This window comes from Oratosquilla oratoria, chromosome 24 (assembly GCF_046742065.1).
Source record: "Oratosquilla oratoria isolate Oo_2021 chromosome 24, ASM4674206v1, whole genome shotgun sequence".
NCBI classification, from domain to species: Eukaryota; Metazoa; Arthropoda; class Malacostraca; order Stomatopoda; family Squillidae; genus Oratosquilla; species Oratosquilla oratoria.
Genome location: NC_134800.1, coordinates 5163846 through 5184359, shown reverse-complemented (window position 1 = coordinate 5184359; position 20514 = coordinate 5163846). Strand labels below are relative to the sequence as shown.

Here is a 20514-nt window from a genome sequence, read left to right as displayed (position 1 = left end):
TTTACAAGGGAAAAGGGGACAAGTGTGAATGTAGTAGTTTCAGAGGGATTAGCTTGTTAAGTGTAGTTGGGAAGGCTTATGGGAGGATCTTGATTGAGAGGATTAGGAGAGGAACAGGAGTAATTGGTGAGGAACAGTGTGGATTTAGGACAGGTAGAGGTTGTGTGGATCAGATCTTTGTGGTAAGACAGATATGTGAGAAAGCTATAGGAAAGGGGAAGGATGTTTTTTGGGCTTTTATGGATCTGGAAAAGGCTTATGATAGGGTAGTCAGAAAGGTACTGTCGGAGTTTATGCAGCTATACGGAATAGGAGGAAAGCTTCTGGGAGCTGTCAAGAGTTTTTATGAGAGTAGTAGAGCTTGTGTCAGGATGAAATGGAGAGAGTGAGTGGTTCGAGGTAAAGGTGGGACTTCGTCAAGGATGCGTTATGTCGCCCTGGCTGTTCAACTTATACATGGATGGGGTGGTGCAAGAGGTAAATGCAAGGGTAGTGGGTCAGGGATTGGAGATGGTTAAAGAAAATGGAGAAAAGTGGGAGGTGAGCCAGCTGTTGTTTGCGGACGACACTGCGCTTGTGGCAGGATCGGAGGAGGGATTGAGAAAGTTGGTGGCAGAGTTTGGGAGAGTATGTGATAGAAGAAAGCTAAAGATAAATGTGGGTAAAAGTAAGGTGATGAGATGTACAAGGGGTGAAAGTGGCAGTAGACTGGAAGTGAGCATTAAGGGAGAGCGACTGGAGGAAGTGGATAGTTTTAGATACTTGGGTGCAAATGTGGCAGGAAAAGGTGGAGGTAGAATGTAGATTGAGAGAAGCAAATAAATGCCTTGTTGGATTGAAGAGTGTAATGAGGAATAGACATTTGGGAATGGATGCTAAGAGGAGACTGTATGAAGGAGTGATTGTGCCAACAGCACTGTATGGGGCAGAAACATGGAACATAAGAGAGGAAGAGAGAAGGAGTTTGAATGTTTGAGATGAGGTGTCTGAGAAGTATGATGGGGGTTACTAGGTTAGATAGAGTGAGAAATGAGGAGGTGAGGAGGAGAACAGGGTTGGAAAAGGAGCTGGGAGATAGGGTTGATGAAAGAATATCAGGATGGTTTGGACAAATGGAAAGAATGAGTGAAGAAAGACTAGTAAAAGAGGTATGGAAGGCAGATGTGGAGAGTGAACATGAGGGGACGTCCTAGGATGAGGTGGATGGATGTGGTGAAGGGGGCTTTGGGGAAGAGGGGAATGTCTGTTGAGGAAGGACGGGAGAGGACAGAAGACAGGTGAATGGAGTATGGTTGTATATGGATGATGTTGTGATTGCATGAGGTGGAATGGGCGGGGTGATGGGGGGTGAGGTAGTATGTGTGAGCAAAATTTGATGCAGCCCGAAGGGATTTCTCCCCGTCTTCTCCTTTTATGCAATGGGGTGATGGAGAGGGGGGGGTCACCGATTTAATGAAGCGGCCTTGCTGTGGATGTGCTGTGTCTTGCAACACTGCTTCTGACCCAGGGCAGTGGACAAGGTGCAGGGATGACCCATCATCCAGGAGGTGCTAAGGTAAGAGGGAGGGTGGAGGGGTGTGGAGTGTATTCAAGGATGGAATGGGTGGAAATGATTTTATGCCTTTTCCTTTTTGGCTACTTCCCTTGTAAGGGGGAAAAAGCCTTGGTATATGAATGTATTTATATTTTATTATTATTATTTTTTTGGGCTACTCCAGACAGCCATGAATCAACAAAACATCCCCTAGTAAAGCTGAATAGCCAAACCCCTCAATTGGAGGAGGAAGAGAACTTGTTTATGATGCTTGACTTTCACCCTATGCATCAAAGCCCTGACAGTGAAAATCAACAAGAAAAAATCTAACATAACAAAGAATGAGTATCAGACACAGGGTGTACCAGTCAAAATACATGCCCACTTGATACACATCAGAACCATATCCTACCACCTCAGGAAAAGGGACATTACTATCTGCCACACTGCTGAGATTGAAGGTTGTGCATGGACAAGAGGGAGTGATGTGGCAGGTCAGTGTGGGCTTAAGAGAAGAAGAGGCTGTGTGAATCAAGGATTTGTGGTAAGATAAGTGTGAGAAATATTTAGTGAAAGGTTTGGATGTATTTTGGGCATTTATGGACTTGGAAGCATACTCGTGTCACCTGTAGCACTATGAACATGTTGCAAGCGATTGGAACTGGGGAAAGTAAGCTGAAGAGTATCAAAGTCTGTACATTTGCAAGGGTGAATGTAGCAAGGCTTCTCATCCAGCACAATGTATGATTGAAAACCATCATTCTGTATACCAAGGGCCTCAACCTTTTTTTTATGAGAGGTAACCAGTCAAGGCAAGCACCCATTCCTCTCCCATCATTTCCCTCTCATCTTAGCCCATCGTGGAAGAAAGGTCATTCCTGTCTCTTGCCAATGAATAGGAAAACTTTTTCTGAATAGTGACAATAATAATGTGGGGCAAATTATATCTCCACAGTTTTTAGTAAAAGGTTTTAAGGATAAACACATTGATAAGGAATAAGATTTTATATATTCATGTACATTATATATCTATGACATACATACAAGAATTCTAAAGACATGAGCATGACAACATCTGTCGATGTGACTTCTATGCAGAGGCACCAGCATCTTGCATAGCATCGTCTGGCACTTGGGTTAATATGAGGCCTTGACTAGAACTTATATCGATGATTTCTCCTTCTGGCGGCATCAAGCTTCCTCCGTCTGTCAAGGAGACTGGTGGCTCACCCGTTCCAGTTACGTCTATATAGGTGTCTTGACCAGCACTGCTAAGGTCCATATGCTGACTTGTTATATCAATTTCCCCTTGTGCAGTGTTGGCAAGGCTTACTGTCGTCACAGGAGCACTCACCGGCTACAAAGAGAGAAAATCAACCTTTTACATGCATATCATACATCTATATACCAAGGGCTTTTTCCCTCTTACCAGGGGGGTAGCCAGGTTAAAAGACATATACCCACTCCCATCCACCACACTTTCACCTTAGCTCCTCATGGATGACAGGTCATCCCTGTATCCTGTCCATTGCCCTGGGTCAGAAGCAATGCACCAAGACATGTCCACAGCTCACAGAGTACATCCTAGGACCATAAGAGTCAATACATACTTTTTGCCTTGACTATACACATACTAAAAGGTCCTCTCCCTTTACTCCTATTTGTTGTCCTTTATATCATAGCCCCTTGTGAATAGAGGGTCATCTGCTTAAACATGGCAAAGGAAATGTGGACTGGGAGTGAACTCTTCATTCCCGATGTTTCATCTACTCGCTTTGAAAAAGTCGGTAGACGAAACGTCAGGAATAAATGCTTCACTCCTAGTGCACGTTTCCTTTGCCGTGTTTAAGCAACTTGTTCACGTGGATATTAATTTTCAGAGGGTCATCTCTAACTCCTGCCCTCTGCTTGGGATATAAACAAGACACAGCACTTCCACACCAGGTTCCAACAACCAAAGCTGGTTTACACCCACTGCTTCATTACATGGTGACCCTCCCCCTCACCCACTTGAGAATTGACAGACAAGATAAAATCCCTTCAGGCTGTGTCAATTTCTTATCCATTCACACCTATCTCTTGCTCTCTCCCTTCCTTGCTTGACAGACATTCTTCTTGTACCCAAAGCCCCTTTTACCTCCACCCATCCATCCCTTTCTTAGTCTTCCCATGTGGTTCATTCCATCCATCTCTGCTCTCCACACTCTTTTTGTTAGTATTTTTTCACTCATTCTTTTCATCGGAGGAGGGACTGAGGAAGTTGGTGACAGAGTTTGGGAGAGTATGTGATAGAAGAAAGCTATAGATAAATGTGGGTAAAAGTAAGGTGATGAGATGTACAAGGGGTGAAAGTGGCAGTAGACTGGAAGTGAGCATTAAGGGAGAGCGACTGGGGAAGTGGATAGTTTTAGATACTTGGGTGCAAATGTGGCAGGAAAAGGTGGAGTGAAGGTGGAGGTAGAATGTAGATTGAGAGAAGCGAGTAAATGCCTTGGTGGATTTAAGAGTGTAATGAGAAAAAGACATTTGGGAATGGATGCTAAGGAGACTGTATGAAGGAGTGATTGTGCCAACAGCACTATATGGGGCAGAAACATGGAACATAAGAGAGGAAGAGAGAAGGAGTTTGAATGTGTTTGAGAAGTATGATGGGGGTTACTAGGCTAGATAGAGTGAGAAATGAGGAGGTGAAGAGAAGAATGGGGGGTGGAAAGGTAGTTGGGAGATAGGGTTGATGAAAAAGTATTAGGATGGTTTGGACACATGGAAAGAATGAGTGAAGAAAGACTAGTAAAAGAGGTATGGAAGGCAGATGTGGAGGGAGTGAACATGAGGGGACGTCCTAGGATGAGGTGGATGGATGGGGTGAAGGGGGCTTTGGGGAAGGTCTGTTGAGGAAGGACGGGAGAGGACAGAAGTCAGGGGTGAATGGAGAATGGTTGTATATGGATGATGTGATGTATGAGGTGGAATGGGCGGAGGATGGGGGGTGAGGTAGTATGTGTGAGCAAAATTTGATGCAGCCCGAAAGGATTTCTCCCCGTCTTCTCCTTTTATGCATGGGGGGACGGAGAGTGGGGGTTGCTGATTTAATGAAGTGGCCTTGCTGTGGATGTGCTGTGTCTTGCGACACTGCTTCTGACCCAGGGCAGTGGACAAGGTGCAGGGATGACCCGTCATCCAGGAGGTGCTAAGATAAGAGGGAGGGTGGAGGGGTGTGGAGTGTATTCAGGGATGGAATGGGTGGGAATGATTCTATGCCTTTTCCTTTTTGGCTACCTCCCTTGTAAGGGGGAAAAAGCCTTGGTATATGTATGTATGTATGTATTCTTTTCATATGCCCAAGCCATCCCAGTAATTAACCCTATCTGTCAGCTCACCTTTCACCTCCACTTTCCACCCCACATCATTTCTCACTCTATCCATACTTCTTCAACACTGGGATGTGTCTGTGAGACCTACCAATGGATCAGGTACTGGTGTATGATAAACACAGGCAGCAACAAACGGCAGTCCAATGATAGGGGTTGAGCATTCGTCATCTCCCGACTTCTCCACGCCACAAGCACGGTACAATACTTGGTTGCTATCCTTAAAAAATAAAGATGAGGCAATTATTTTTTGTTATATCAAATGATATGTGCAAGTAATCTTATCACTGTATGACAGGGTAATACTCACGTGCAAAATATGCTTCGAACAGTATTTTGAAAGAGGGATTGACTTCTCTCCACATTTCCATGACCCTTCACTATAAATGCACTTCACACATCCAACGCTTGGTCCAGGTTTATAATGCAATCCCTCTGTCACCTGTAATAGAAAATATATATGAAACTTTTGTCACAATTTTCAGTGGAAAATCTTGTGTTGCACACAATCTAGTTATGAGGATGGATGGAATAAGAAATGTACATTTGCCATACGCATTAAATATAATTTGACTTTTCCTTTTTCCGAGGATGAGATGGATGGATGGGCTGAAAGGGGCTTTGAGTAAGAGGGGAATGTCTGTTGAGCAGGGAAGGGAGGGGGCAGGAGATAGGGGTGAGCGGAGAATGGCTGTGTATAGATGATGCATGAATGGGAGCAGGGGGGATTAGGGAGAAGTTATGTGTGAATGATATTTTGATGCAACCCAAAGGGATGTCTCCCAGTCTTCTCTTTTTCTGCATGAGGGGATGGAGAGGGGGGAGGTCACTGATTAAGTGAAGCAGCCTTGCTGTGGATGTATTGTCTTCCTTAAAAGTGGCAGTTGCCGACAAGATTGACAAGGTAAACACCAACAACCAGACACCGGGCACCAAAGCCGGTGTTTATCATATTCCGTGTTCAGGATGTGATAAAGTTTACATCGGAGAAACGTCACGCGACCTGAATACATGAATACGTGAACACCGTTACGACATCAGGCATGATGTCACCACCAATGCATGTGTGACACATAGAAACAAGGAAAACCATCTTATGGACTGGAAGAATGCAGAGCTGCTGATACGGGAACCAGACAAAATCCGCAGGAAGTGTTTAGAAGCAGCAATCATTCAAGGAACGAATGCTATTGAACAAAACAGGGGCATGTTTAACATCTCGCCTCACATTATTCCCCTAATACCCATGGCCAGCAAAATATTAAATATCTAACACCCTTTGTGGACATTTCGCCCACAGACGTTTGGGCCAGCATTCTCATCCTTTCCCAGTGTCCAATCACCCCCCCCCCTTCTCCTCCTCCTCTTCCTTCCCCCCTCTTTTCTCTCCCCTTTACCTTATTTAATCTCAAGCATTTGTATCTCAACTTGTACTTGAAAAAGCTGTAATAAGCGAAACGTCGTACAATAAAGGCTCCGTCCTCACATGGTGTTTATCTCATCAATGTATTGTCTTACTGCACTGTTTCTGACCCTGGGGGAATTGGTAGATGCAGGGATGCATGCCCCTTCATCCATGAGGAGCTAAGATAGTGTAGGGAAGAAAGGGTGGTGGATAGGAGTGGGTATGCCTTTTGACTTGGCTAGCTCTCTTGAAAGGGGGAAAAAGCCTTATGGTATATGGATAGACAGACTTGCTTGAACCACCTTCAAATTCTGTGCCTCCACTCCATACAATGCCATGAGGTGCAATCACCCCATCATACAACCTTTTTTTGCATTCATTCCCATACTTCCTGTAATACTTTTCATTCCTCCAAAAATTCATTTGCTTCTCTAAAGCAGCTCGCACGCCAGTGCAACCATATACCTCCTTACATGGGAGGTAGCCAAAAACAAAGGCACAGAAAACATATGTGAATTTAAAGCTAAATCTGACCAATGAAAGCACAAAGACAAGAGCCAATATACACAGCTCTCATCAAGTATTTTACAATTAAGGAATTACACAAACACACCCTTTGGTTCATTCAACAAAACATAGATCTTTACTTTGGATTGCGTCTGTACAATGCTTACCTGCAATCTTTTCTCAAAGTACTGCCGGTGTAGAATGGCATCCTTTCCCAAATGTTTGTGGTACCTGAACATCATTTTCAATTTTTCATAGGAAGCTCTCTCCTCTACAGATTCTTTGGGCTGTGCATGAATACTCACTGTAAAAAACATAAAAACAACCAATTTTAATGTGGCAGCAAAGAGGAAACTATTTTTGTTAACTTCTTATTTTCTATTTTGTCAAAGTGTTTTGTTTCAATGTCTTTGACCTGAACAGTGTGGTGGGAGAAGGGGGATGATCTACATGTAGGTAAGGATGATGAATGGATTTTGGATATGTGTAGGGTGGGTGTCCAATTTTCATTTGGCCACCCCTCTTATATGGGGGAAAAGGACTTTTGATATGCATATCAAAAAGATAATCATACATATACCAAGGGCTCTCCCCTCCCCTTACAAGGCAGGTAGCCAAAGTCAAAGGCATAATTCCACTCACACACATTTCATCCCCACATACTCCACTCCCATTCACAACCCCTCCCTCCCTCTTTTCTTGGCTCCTCCTGGATGATGGGTCATCCATGCATCTTGCCCGTTGCCCTGGGTCAGAAGCAATGCAGCAAGACACAGCACATCCACAGCAAGGCTGCTTCATTTAATTAGCAACCCTCCCCACTCCTTCCCCTCATGCATAAAAAGAGAAGACAAGGAGAAATCCTTTTGGGCTGTGTCAGAATATAATTCACACACTCCCTAACCCCCCCCCTCCCATCCAAAAGATAATAATGATGATAATATGATTTAACGTCATAAACACGCCCCCCTGTCGGAAGGCTAGGGTGGTGCCCCTCACAGAGGGCTTTTGTAGCATGGAATTTAATGCTGGTGGCAGGATTCGAACCACCATCCCCTTGACCTTCGCCGCAAGTAATGATGCCCTAACCCGCTCAGCCAGCGAGTTTTCTCAAAGATAATAATACATATGTTTTCATACCAAAAATACTTTTCACCCTTTCAAGACTGAGTCAAAGCAACCCACCCATTGATCGTCCCATCTGAGAACTTCATGGATGAAGGGTCATCCCTGACCTTTGCCACAATGCTCGTGTCAAAGGCAATGCAACAGCAAGACGCAACATTTCCACAGCAGGGCTCAACAGGTGGAGCTGGTTCACCCCCACTGAATCATTTATATGGTGACCTCACCAAATAAGAGAATTTTTTAAATCAAGACTAGAAGAATTTCCCTTCGAGCTGCATTATTTCCTCATCCATTTATAATCTCTGTGAGGAGCACCATCCTAGCCTTCCGATAGTGGTGGAGTGTGTGATGTTAAACCTTATCATATTTATAACCACAATCAATTTTCATCCATGAGAAGCTAAGATGAGAGGGTAACAAGGGTAATGGATGGGAGTGTGTATCTCTGATTTGGCAACCCCCCTTATAAGGAGGAAGAAGCCCTTGGTATACTGATTGGTAGATTTACAACCACTCTCCATTCACTCTTTATCTTTTGCACTCTCTCTTCCTTGCTCCACAGACATTCATCTTACGGCCAATGCCTCCTCCACCAAATCCATCCATTGGATTCCTGGTCTTCCCCTGACTTTTCTTCATCCATTTCTGGAATATAAGAGAAGCAGAGAGGAAAAGTTTAAATGTGTTTGAGATTAAATGTCTGCGAAGGTAGGGGTTACAAAGTTGGATCAAGCAAGAAACGAGGCGGGGAAGTGAGCTGGGGTGGAAAAGGAGATAGCAGATAGAGTTGATGAAAGAGTATTGGGATGGTTTGGACACATGGAAAGAGAGAAGAAGGATTAGTAAATGAGGTGTGGAAGGCAGAGGTGGAGGGAATGAACTTGAAGGGACAATTGAGGATGAGATGGATGGATGGGATAAAAGGGGCACTGAGCAAGTATAGGAGAAGGCAAGAGAGGTGAGTAGAGAATGGTCTCACTGCCTCACTATTGTAACCCCTAAGGATGAACCCTGGACAGGGTTTGAAATGTTGGGATTAAAGTACCTGTTCCCGAGTCCAGTGCATTTTATTTCTACATATACCAAGGTCTTTTTTTTTTTTTTTTTCCCTTACAAAGGAGGTAGCCATAGTCAAAGGCATACTTATACCATATATTTTTCATCTATGACTTTTTAAATGGGGCGGTCAAGTCAAAGCATATACCTAGTTTTCACCTTTCCACACCCACCCCACACCTATCTGTTGTCTCCGTAATCTTTTGCACCAGCCCCCTGGCCAACTGCTCAGGTCAGAGGCATTGCAGCAAAACACATTGTCTCTATAACAGAGCCTAAGAGCCAAAACTGGTTTCACAAAAAAGTATATATACATATACCAAGGGCTTTTTCCCCCCCATACAAGGGAGGTAGCCAAAGTCAAAAAGCATAATTCCACTCCCATTCACCACCCTTTCTTCCCTCTCATCTTGGCTCCTCCTGGATGATGGATCATCCCTGCATCTTGTCCATTGCCCTGGGTCAGAAGCAATGCAGCAAGACACTTCACATCCATAGTACAGCTGTTTCATTTAATCAGTGACCCCCTTCTCCATCACCTCGTACAAAAAACTTTGAAGATGGAGAAATCACTTCAGGCTCCATCAAAATATCATGCACACATAACCATTCCCTAACCACCCTATCCCCAACTCACTCATTTCCATGCATACATATACCAAGGGCTCTTTCCCTCTTACCAGGGGGGTAGCCAAAGTCTAAAGGCATAATTCCACTCCCATCCACCCCCTCTCCCTTCCTTCTTGTCCATCATCCTGGATCAGAAGCAGTGTAGCAAGCAAGGGTGTTTCATTTAATTGGCAACCCCCCTCCTTTATCACTTCATTGTTTGCAGTCATGGCATATGCCCACCCTTCAACCATCCGACAATCATTTATCTTCTATCTTGGCTCCTTGTAGATGGAGGGTCATTCACATCCCTACCCACCGCTCGGGTAAGCAACAATACAGCAAGACAGCACCTGCATTAAATACAATTCTTCCACAGCAGAACCCAATAAGCCAGAGCTGCTTTACTACCATCACTTTGGTGTACCGTATATACTCATCTATAGGTCGAAATCTTAAGGAATTTTCTTTAGGCCAAAACCTAGGAGTCGACCTATACACAAGTAATAATCTTGTTAGGTTGAAATCCAGACATGACAAGAAAGGCTAGGAAGAATTTTTACCTTTTCTTTAGGTTCAGAAATTAAAATATTTACCTACTAGTTACTACCAGTAAACATTGGGGACATAAAATACACGGTACGTACCAAAACATGTGAAATTCCTTCTAGATACGGTAATCCCATACGGAATACGATAAACACTGGCTTTGGTGCCCGGTGTTTGGTTGTTGTGTATTTTCGTCTTCGTGATGTCTTTTATCGTCCTGCTTGTCTGGCACACTACTTCCAAATTGGTGGTTCTTAAAATACGTGTCAGGTTGGTGGCAACGTCGCTGGTTGGCAACACGAGACGTCTTGTTGTGCAGCAGGACAGCACAACAAGATGTCTCATGTTGCCACCAACCTGACACATATTTTAAGAACCACCAATTTGGAAGTAGTGTGCCAGACAAGCAGGACGATAAAAGACATCACGAAGACGAAAATACACAACAACCAAACACCAGGCACCAAAGCTGGTGTTTATCGTATTCTGTGTTCAGAATGTGATAAAGTTTACATTGGAGAAACGTCACGCAACCTGAATACACGAATACATGAACACCGTTACGACGTCAGGCATGATGTCACCACCAATGCATGTGTGACACATAGAAACAAGGAAAACCATCTTATAGACTGGAAGAATGCAGAGCTGCTGATACGAGAACCAGACAAAATCCGCAGGAAGTGTTTAGAAGCAGCAATCATTCAAGGAATGAACACGAACAAAATAGGGGCATGTTCAACATCTCGCCCCATATAATTCCCCTAATACCCATGGCCAGCAAAATTTTTTTAAAATATCTAAACCACCCTTTGTGAACATTTTGCCTACAGACGTTTGGGCCAGCATTCTCAACCTTTCCCAGTGTTTAATCCCCCTCCCCCTTCCCCCTACTTCTTTTCTCTCCCTGTTCCCTCCTTTCCCCTTATCTAATCTGAAGCATATGTATCTCAACTTGTACTTGAAAAGGCTGTAATAAGAGAAACGTTGTACAAATAAAGGCTCCGTCCTCATATGGTGTTTAACTCGTCAGTTTTGTTGGCAACTGCTACTTTCATGAAAAAAAAAAACAACTTGGTAATCTGTTCAAGTTTTTTACTCTGCTGAAATGGCAACTTCAGTGAAACTTATTAGATATTAAAATCAGTAAACTTGAAAAACACAAACCAAAATATATCAGAATTAATGAAGTGAAAAAACCATAATAATCAATTGCTATACCAGGCAAGCCATGCCACTTCAAAGCAGACAGTGGAATGCTCACAGCACCAAAACAAAAACAAGCCACTCGACCTATACATGAGGTATATGGAAAATTCCAGATTTTTTGGCCAAAAATGGGGGGTCGACCTTTACACGAGATCGACCTATAGACGAGTATATACGGTATGTTGACCTTCCTCCTCATCCACTCAAAATAATTTGTGTAGCAGATGGAACATTCCTTCATCCATTCATTCCTATCTTCCTTTCAAGACATTTCACATGCTTCCCAAAGCCCCTTCTGCCACTCTGAACGAGGAATTAACGTGAGAAAAGGAAGGGGAAAATCTGAAAAAACATTTGCCACCAAATTCTAAAACATAACCATGAAAAGGTACTTACTCATGGTTTCCTTTTCAGCTTTGACTGCATGAAGATATTTTCTTCTATTTTCTTTCAATATATGTGCTAACCGACGATATTCACCAATATACAGGGACTGAAATAAAACAGTATTATAAATACTAGAACACCAATATCTTCTAAAAACTTGGTACCTTCAAATGGTGGTCCTGCAAGATGGACATCAACAACCTCACCATCTACTCTGTTCAATCCCAAGGGGCAGAATAATTTTCTGTCTATCTATATACCAATAGACTTCTTCCCCCTTCATCCACCCATTTGTTTCCCTTACAAAAAGAATTTTCTTTAAGAATACCAACATAAGATTCTAACAGTGGTATTCTTAAAAAAAAGAAAAAGAAAGAAAAAAATAAATAAATAAAAACTTCCCCTTCCAAGGATTTATGATTTATATAAGTTTATACAAGGAAAGATTTTTTTTAAGAATACCACCATTAGCTCCTTGTGGATGAAGGTTCATCTCTATCCCCTGCCCAGGTCAGAAGCAATGCAGCAAGACACAGCACATCCACAACGGGGCCAGCCACTTCATTTACCTGGCAACCTGTGGCGATTCTAGGACTATGAAAGTGGGAGGGCCAGCTGAAAAACTGTGGGGGCCATGGCCCTCCCAGCCACCCCCCCCTAGAATCGCCACTGTGTGTGACGCGGTTGGTACTGCAGTAGTATTTACCAAGGTGTGTGTGTGTGTATATATATATATATATATATATATATATATATATATACATACATACATATACCAAGGCTTTTTCCCCCTTCCAAGGGAGGTAGCCAAAAAGGGAAAGGCATAAAAACACTCCCACCCATTTCATCCCTAAATACACTCCACACCCCTCCCACCCTTCCTCTCATCTGAGCACCTCCTGGATGACGGGTCATCCCTGCACCCTGCCCACCGCCCTGGGTCAGAAGCAGTGTCGCAAGACACAGTACATCCACAGCAAGGCCGCTTCATTTAATCGGCGACCCCCCCTCTCCGTCCCCCTTTGCATATAAGGAGAGGACGGGGAGAAATCCCTTCGGGCTGCGTCAAAATTTACTCACACATACTACCCCACCCCCCAGCCCATTCCTCCTCATGCAGTCACAACATCATCCATATACAACCATTCTCCACTCACCTCTATCTTCCGTCCTCTCCCTTCCTTCCTCAACAGACATTCCCCTCTTCCCCAAAGCCCCCTTCACCCCATCCATCCACCTCATCCTAGGACGTCCCCTCATGTTCACTCCCTCCACATCTGCCTTCCATACCTCTTTTACTAGTCTTTCTTCACTCATTCTTTCCATGTGTCCAAACCATCCTAATATTCTTTCATCAACCCTCTCTCCCAAATCCTTTTTCACCCCTGTTCTCCTCCTCACCTCCTCATTTCTCACTCTATCTAGCCTAGTAACCCCCACCATACTTCTCAGACACCTCATCTCAAACACATTCAAACTCCTTCTCTCTTCTTCTCTTATGTTCCACGTTTCTGCCCCATACAGTGCTGTTGGCACAATCACTCCTTCATACAGTCTCCTCTTCGCATCCATTCCCAAATGTCTATTTCTCATTACACTCTTTAAACCACCAAGGCATTTACTCGCTTCTCTCAATCTACATTCTACCTCCACCTTCACTCCACCTTTTCCTGCAACACTTGCACCCAAGTATCTAAAACTATCCACTTCCTCCAGTCGCTCTCCCTTAATGTTCACTTCCAGTCTACTGCCACTTTCACCCCTTGTTGTTGTTGTTGTCGTTCCCTAGACTGTCTGTCCGAGCAGTCCCGTCTCCCCAAGGAAGGCCACAGCCGAAACTGGGTTTTCCCACAAATCCTTTATAGAGTGTATGTTGTGTTGTTCGCGTGCATGATTGTGTATAATGCAGTCTTCCATTATGTGTTGTATGGTATGGGGTGAAGTGTTACATCCTGGGCAGCTGTTCACAACACGGTCGTCCAGCCTCTTCTGGTAGCTTAGAAGTGCTGGGTGGTGACCGCATCGCAGTCTGGCCAAGTGGACTCTGTCCTTACGTGGGAGAGAGGATTCAGAAGGGTGGATATCAGGGGGTCTGGCATGCAGCAGTGTGTTGTCTTTCAGTGTGTTAATGGAGCGGTGAGTGATATGATTATGAATATGTTTCCGGAGGCTGGTATTCGGTGGTTGTGGAGGAAGAGAAGAGAGAATCTGTGTGAAATAAAGGTCTTTGGGTGTAGTTTTAATGTTTCTTGGTGTGTGTGGGTGTTCTGCTATGTAGTGTAGCGGGTGTGATGTGTTTGTGGTGGCTGCAGCAAGTGTTTGTGTGCCTCTCATGTCGAGGTGGTCTTTGACTTTGAGGACTTTTGTTTCATGGTGTAAATGGTCTGTAGGTGATGTATTTGTGCAGCCTGTAATTGTTTTTAGGGCTTTGTTTTGTATGATTTGAAGGGTGTTGTGGTGTGTCTCACTGAGATTAGGAGCCCATGCAGGACTCGCATAATTCATCACTGAGCGTATGCATTGTTTGTATATTGTTATATTAGTTTCTTTGTTTTGTCCAAATGTTGTTCCAGTGATTGACTTAAGTGCGTTAAGTCTAGGTGTGCATTTGTTTTTTATGGTTGTGAGGTGTTGTTTGAAAGACATGGATGTATCGTATGTTACACCAAGAATTTTCGGTGTGTTTGTGTGTGGTATTAGAGTGTTGTTGATGTAGAGATGAGGTATGTATTTGTGTTCTTTTGTCCAGTTGGTGAGAAGTGTTGCTGTAGATTTGGTTGGAGCTATTTTGAGTCTGTTTGTGATGAACCATGTGTTGAGTGTGTCAAGGTAAGGCTGGATTATTTCTGCAGCTTTGTCTGTGTTACGATGTGTGCATGTGATTGTTATGTCGTCTGCGTAGGAAGAGATTTGTATTTCTGAGGTGTCTGGCGTGGGTAAGTCATGCATGTATAGATTAAATAATGTGGGGGATAGAACCGAGCCCTGTGGTACTCCGTTCTTAATGTTTCTGATGTGCGATGATTGGCCATTATATGACACATGAGCATTCCTGCCCGCCAGATAATTGGCCAGCCATCTTTTGGTGTTATTGTGCATGTCTGTGTTATATATTTTATTTGTTAGGTTGTGGCGGGGGATAGCATCAAAAGCTTTACTAATGTCCAATGTTATAAGAAGTGTTCTGTGGTGGGGCCTATCTGAATTGATGCCATCTAAAATTCTTTGTGTGAGGTTTGTCAGAAGAGTGTTTGTGGAGTGTAGTGGCCTAAAACCGTGTTGTGAGTCAGCAAGGGGAATATATGGTGTGACAAGTTTAAGTATTAGGCGTTCAATGACTTTAGAGGGGGTGCAGAGAAGTGTGATTGGGCGGTGCGATGTTGGGATTGTTGGGTCTTTGTTCGGTTTTGGAATGGTGATTATTTTACCATGCTTCCAGATGTCGGGTATTGTGTTGTGTGAATAGCTGTAGTTTGCAATGTTTGTGAGTGCGTGTATACCTTGTGGTCCAATGTGTTTTAGGTGTATGTTGCTTATGTTATCAGGGCCACAGGCAGATGAGTGCTTGAGACTATGCAATATGAGTTTTGTCTGACTGTCTATGAAGGGTGTATAGTCTGAGTCTGTGGGAAAGTCTTTCTTACGTCGAATGGTGCGTCGGTCGTCAGGGTGAGATGTAAGATGGCTTGTCTGTGCAAAATGACGTATGAGTGCGTTTGCTTGTTGTCTGTTTGAGGGTAGGTTATCTGTTGTTGTGATTATTGCTGCGTGAGAGCGTGTAGTGTTAGTGTTGGATAGTGTGATGCTGTTGAGTGTTTTGTACAATTTGCTGGTGTTTGTTTTGTGATCAAGTGTATTGATAAAGTTTTGCCAATTTTGTGTTTTTTGTTCATGTATTTTATTGGCAATCACAGTGTTTAGTGTTTGTATTTGGTCTGCTATGTTTTGAGGGATAGGTGTGGGGGTATCGTGTTTAAGTGTGTCACGTTGTCTGATGAGGCCTTGGATTTCTGGTGTGAAGTTGGGGTTGTGTGATTTTCTGTTGCCTCTAGGGATGTATCTCTTGTCTGCGTTTTGTATGATTGTATTAAAAGCGTGCACAGCATTGTTTATGTTTGTGATTGGTGTACTGTTAAGTGTTTCAAAATGTTGTTCTGTCTCTTCATTAAAGGCTTCCCAGTTAGCTCTCTTGTAATTGGTGTAAGTGTGTCTGTGGCCAGCTGGGGTGCATCTTGTTTTGGTGGTGATGATGATTGGAAGGTGGTCAGAACCAAGGGCTCCGACCACTCTCCATGATGTTGTTGGGGTTAGGCAGGGGGAGCAAAAGGTGATATCAGGAGAGGAGGGAGTGTAGAGGGCTTGGTATGGGATATGTGTATGATTATGCGTGTTGTTCATGATAGTCAATGAGTCGAATTGAGTCTGTATATCAAGCCCTCTGTCTGTGTCAGGGTTGTCGACAAACCAGGCAGACGACTTGGCGTTGAAGTCACCACCCATGATCAGGTTAGGGATTGAGGTTAGTTGGCTGAGTTGAGGTCTGAAGGTGTTTGGAACTGTGGGGGATGATTGGGGGGGAATGTACATGTTAACTATTGTTAGTGTTGAATTGTTGCCTGTGCGGATACGAATGGATTGGGTTTCTGTTGTGTTATCTGTGGTAGGGAGGAGAATTTTGGTTGTGGCACTTGTGTCCACAAAACAGATGGAATGGTGGATCAGGGTGATGAGTCCACCGCCATTGCCGTCAGTCCGGTCTTGTCTGATGGTGGTGTAATTATGAAATGATGGTGTTTTGTGTGAGTGTCTTAATTTTGTTTCTTGTAGAATTGCAATGTGTATGTTGTGTTGTTTAAGAAAGTGTTCAAGTTCATGTTTTTTAGTGTTTATACCGTCAATGTTGTGTTGTAATATGTTGATGTTGTGTGTTTTGTATGTGTTGTATGTTGCCGTTTGGGGTTGAGGTTGGGGTGGTAGTGGGGAAGGTGTAGGATCTGGGTCAGAGGGGGGGAAAGGAGAGATCGGGGACAAAGGAAGGGGAGTACTAATCGGGGGTAAGGGCAAAGGGAAATTGTGAGTGGGTAAGGGTGTTGGCTGTGGTTGGGGAGGTGGGATTGGGGTTACTGGAGGGCAGGTAGAACATGTCCAAGTGTTTGTGTATTGGTTTGTGTCAGCAAGTGTTGTACAAGTGAGGTGGGCCCAGTTTTTGCACATATTGCACTGAACTGAGCCCTTTGTCTGTCTGCTCGAAGTAATGGGTTTAGAGCATGTTGGGCATGTGTATTTTGTGGTGGGCCCAGGATTGCTCTCTACATCTCCGGCTAAAAGTAGAAGAAGAGGGGTGATCGCCGGAAAATGACCCCTCAGTGCAGAAAAAACGTAACATTGTGTGTTGGAAAAAAAGGATTGTGGTACTCCCCCAGGTAGGCGTAGCTCCTCCTTGGGGATCGGTGCCATCTGCGTAGAGCTGATGGCCAGGGGTAGATGCTGCTGTTTGGCCCCCAACTCTTGGGGTTGGGGGGTGGTCCCACGACGTAGACGTTGCAGCTCCAGGCTCACCCCTTGTACATCTCATCACCTTACTTTTACCCACATTTATCTTTAGCTTTCTTCTATCACATACTCTCCCAAACTCTGCCACCAGCTTCCTCAATCCCTCCTCTGACCCTGCCACAAGCTCAGTGTCGTCCGCAAACAACAGCTGGCTCACCTCCCACTTTTCTCCATTTTCTTTAACCATCTCCAATCCCTGACTCACTACCCTAGCATTCACCTCTCGCACCACCCCATCCATGTATAAGTTGAACAGCCAGGGCGACATAACGCATCCTTGACGAAGTCCCACCTTTACTTCAAACCACTCACTCTCTCCATTTCCAATCCTAACACATGCTCTACTACTCACATAAAAACTCTTGACAGCTCCCAAAAGCTTTCCTCCTATCCCATAAATCTGCATAACCTCCCACAGTGCCTTTCTGTCTACCCTATCATAAGCCTTCTCCAGATCCATAAAAGCCCAAAAAACATCCTTCCCCTTTCCTATAGCTTTCTCACATATCTGTCTTACCACAAAGATCTGATCTACACAACCTCTACCCGTCCTAAATCCACACTGTTCCTCACCAATTACTCCTTCTGTTCCTCTCCTAATCCTCTCAATTAGGATTCTCCCATAAGCCTTCCCTACTACACTCAACAGGCTAATCCCTCTGAAATTACTACATTCACACTTGTCCCCTTTTCCCTTGTAAAGAGGAACTATACAGGCACTACTCCAGTCCTCCGGTACTCTACCCTCTCTCCAGCAAACATTAAATAATCTCACCAACCAGTCCACCATCACTGAACCTCCCTTTTTCAGACATTCTGCATGACATCCATCCAGACCAGGTGCCTTACCTGCTTTCATCATCTTTACAACTGCCTTCACCTCATCCTTCCTTATTTCTTCTCCATTCTCCTCACTCATCACTCTCATTTTCTTCGTATTTCCCACTGCAGCTATCTTTCCTTCCCTATCCTCCTTCACATTCAGCAACTCCCTAAAATATTCTGCCCATCTTCCCCTCACTGCCATCTCTTCCATTATCAACTCTCCATCTGTACCTTTTACCTTTTCTTCCCTACTTGATTCGCCTCCTCTTCCTCTCTTAATTTCTTTCCAAAACATCTTTTTATTACTTTCAAAATTTTCTGTCATACTCCTACCCCATTTCACATCTGCTCTCCTCTTTGCCTCCTTTACCTTTTGCTTTACTTCTCTTTTCTTTTCTTTGTACGTCTCATATGACTCCCCTGTCCTCTTTTGTAACCAATCTGTGAATGCTCGCTTCTTCTCTTCTACAGCCTTCTTTGTTTCCTCATCCCACCATTCACTACCCTTTCTTCTATTTCCCCCTGTCCTTCTTGTTCCACACACCATCCTTGCACACTTTAAGACTCCCTCCTTGAACCATCCCCATTCCTCCTCCACACCCATCTCTGCTCTATCCTTTACTCCCTCCCACTCCTCCTTCAGCTTCTTTTCGTACTCCTTCTCCTTTTCCTTTTCATTCAAGGAGTTCACTCTAAGAACCTCCCTACCTTTTGTCCCTTTCCTCCTTCTCCATCTATCCTCCACTCTCAACTTACCTTCCACCAAAAAATGATCTGATATTCCCCCACCCTCTCCCCTTAGCACATGTACATCCTTAACTCTTCCTATCATAATCCTATTTACCACTACATAATCCATTAGCGCTCTATCTACCACCCTTCCCTCCACCACCCTCTCCCATGTGTACTTATGCTTGACTTTCTTCCGAAACACTGTATTTGCTATCATCAACTCTCTTTCTAGACACATTTCCACCATCAACTCTCCACTACGATTCTTTCCTAGAACTCCACACTTCCCAACCACTCCATCGATTGGACCATTTCCCACTCTAGCATTAAGGTCTCCCAGTACTATTACATTGACATTTCTTCCTAAACCCTCTATGCACTCATTTAAATCTATCCAAAAGGCCTCCCTACAAAAAAACGGGGGGGGCCAACCTGGGGGCCAGCTGAAAAACTGGGGGAGCCATGGCCCTCCCAGGCCCCCCCCTAGAATCGCCACTGATGGCAACCCTCCCTACTTGTCCTATCATGTGAAAATAGAGTTGTGGAGAAATCCCTTTGGGCCACATCAATTTATAATTCCATTCACATCATACACACAAGGCTGAAAAAATAACTACAGATGTGTGGCTACAACACTGTATGGGGGCAGAAAGGAAAAATTAAAATGTGTTTGAGATGAAGTGCTTGAGAGGTATGGAGATTACAAATTGGATAGAGTGAGACATGAGGAGAGTGGAAGTAGAAAGGGAGCAAACTGTAGATAGGGCTGATGAAAGAATGCTGGGATGGTTTAGGCACATGAAAAGATCAAGTGAGGGAAAACTATTGGAGAGAGAAAAAAAAAAAAAAAAAAAAAAAAAAAAAAAAGGCAGAGGTGGATGAAGTGAGCTTGAGGGAAGGCCTGGAACGAGATGGAGGAAGTGAATGGGGCCTTTAGTAAAAGCAAAATGAAAATGCAAGGGATCAAGTCTGAATGGATAGTGGTCATAAATGGATAACTGATGTGGCTTGAATTTCTCCTTGTCTTCCCTATTTTCGAAAGCGGGGACTGGGAGGGAAGGCTGCCATGTAAATGAAGCAGTGGGCTTAAACTATTTTGTGGATATGCCATCTTGCTATATTGCCTCCGACCTGGGTACTGGGTGGTCACTGATGGCCCTTCATCCACCAGGAGTAAGACAGAAAGGAAATGGATGATGAATGGACATGGGTTGGGTAGCATACCTTGGCTGGCTCTCCACCATATATTGGGGAAGAAGCCTTTTGGTATTTAGACAGTGTGGATACAATCATAACTCCATATAACTAACCTTCAATCTTTGAATTTTTTCAAGATAAATCTTTGCAATTTCTTCTGTTGTGTAAATTTGTGCATGTTCCAACGGGTCTTCGTCTGAACCTGCCGACTCTACTTCACTGTCTGCCTCTGACCGCCACAAGGCATCAATTGGATCAGCGGCATCACTGTCACTATCACTGGCATAGTCTAGATTTGCTGCTGTACTGCTAACCACACTTGCAGGATCAGGAATCGCTGAATGTTAAGAAAAGTTATGTCCTAACTGGAACTATATTGTCATTAATTACTTTATTTCATAACACAATTGTTTGCACCTAAGCACTCATGGAAAAAAAAAAAAATATTTTTT

General features: G+C 43.9%; 1 protein-coding gene across 8 annotated transcripts in view; it reads right to left on the bottom strand.

The window, feature by feature from the left end:
• Positions 1-2520: 2520 nt before the first annotated feature.
• The window catches only part of dgt1 (KAT8 regulatory NSL complex subunit dim gamma-tubulin 1), a 34106-nt gene continuing 16112 nt past the window's right edge, over positions 2521-20514 (bottom strand). For 7 of the 8 annotated variants that reach the window (XM_076207525.1, XM_076207527.1, XM_076207526.1 and 4 more), the window contains exons 5-10: positions 20176-20399; positions 11765-11861; positions 6985-7121; positions 5216-5347; positions 4997-5125; positions 2521-2891 (exon numbers count right to left, since the gene is read on the bottom strand). In XM_076207525.1, coding sequence (XP_076063640.1) covers positions 2625-2891; positions 4997-5125; positions 5216-5347; positions 6985-7121; positions 11765-11861; positions 20176-20399 — 986 coding nt within the window. In that variant the 3' untranslated portion in view covers positions 2521-2624. Of the gene's footprint in view, positions 2892-4914; positions 5126-5215; positions 5348-6984; positions 7122-11764; positions 11862-20175; positions 20400-20514 lie in introns of all 8 variants that reach the window. The other variant, XR_012967560.1, reaches the window with a different exon arrangement.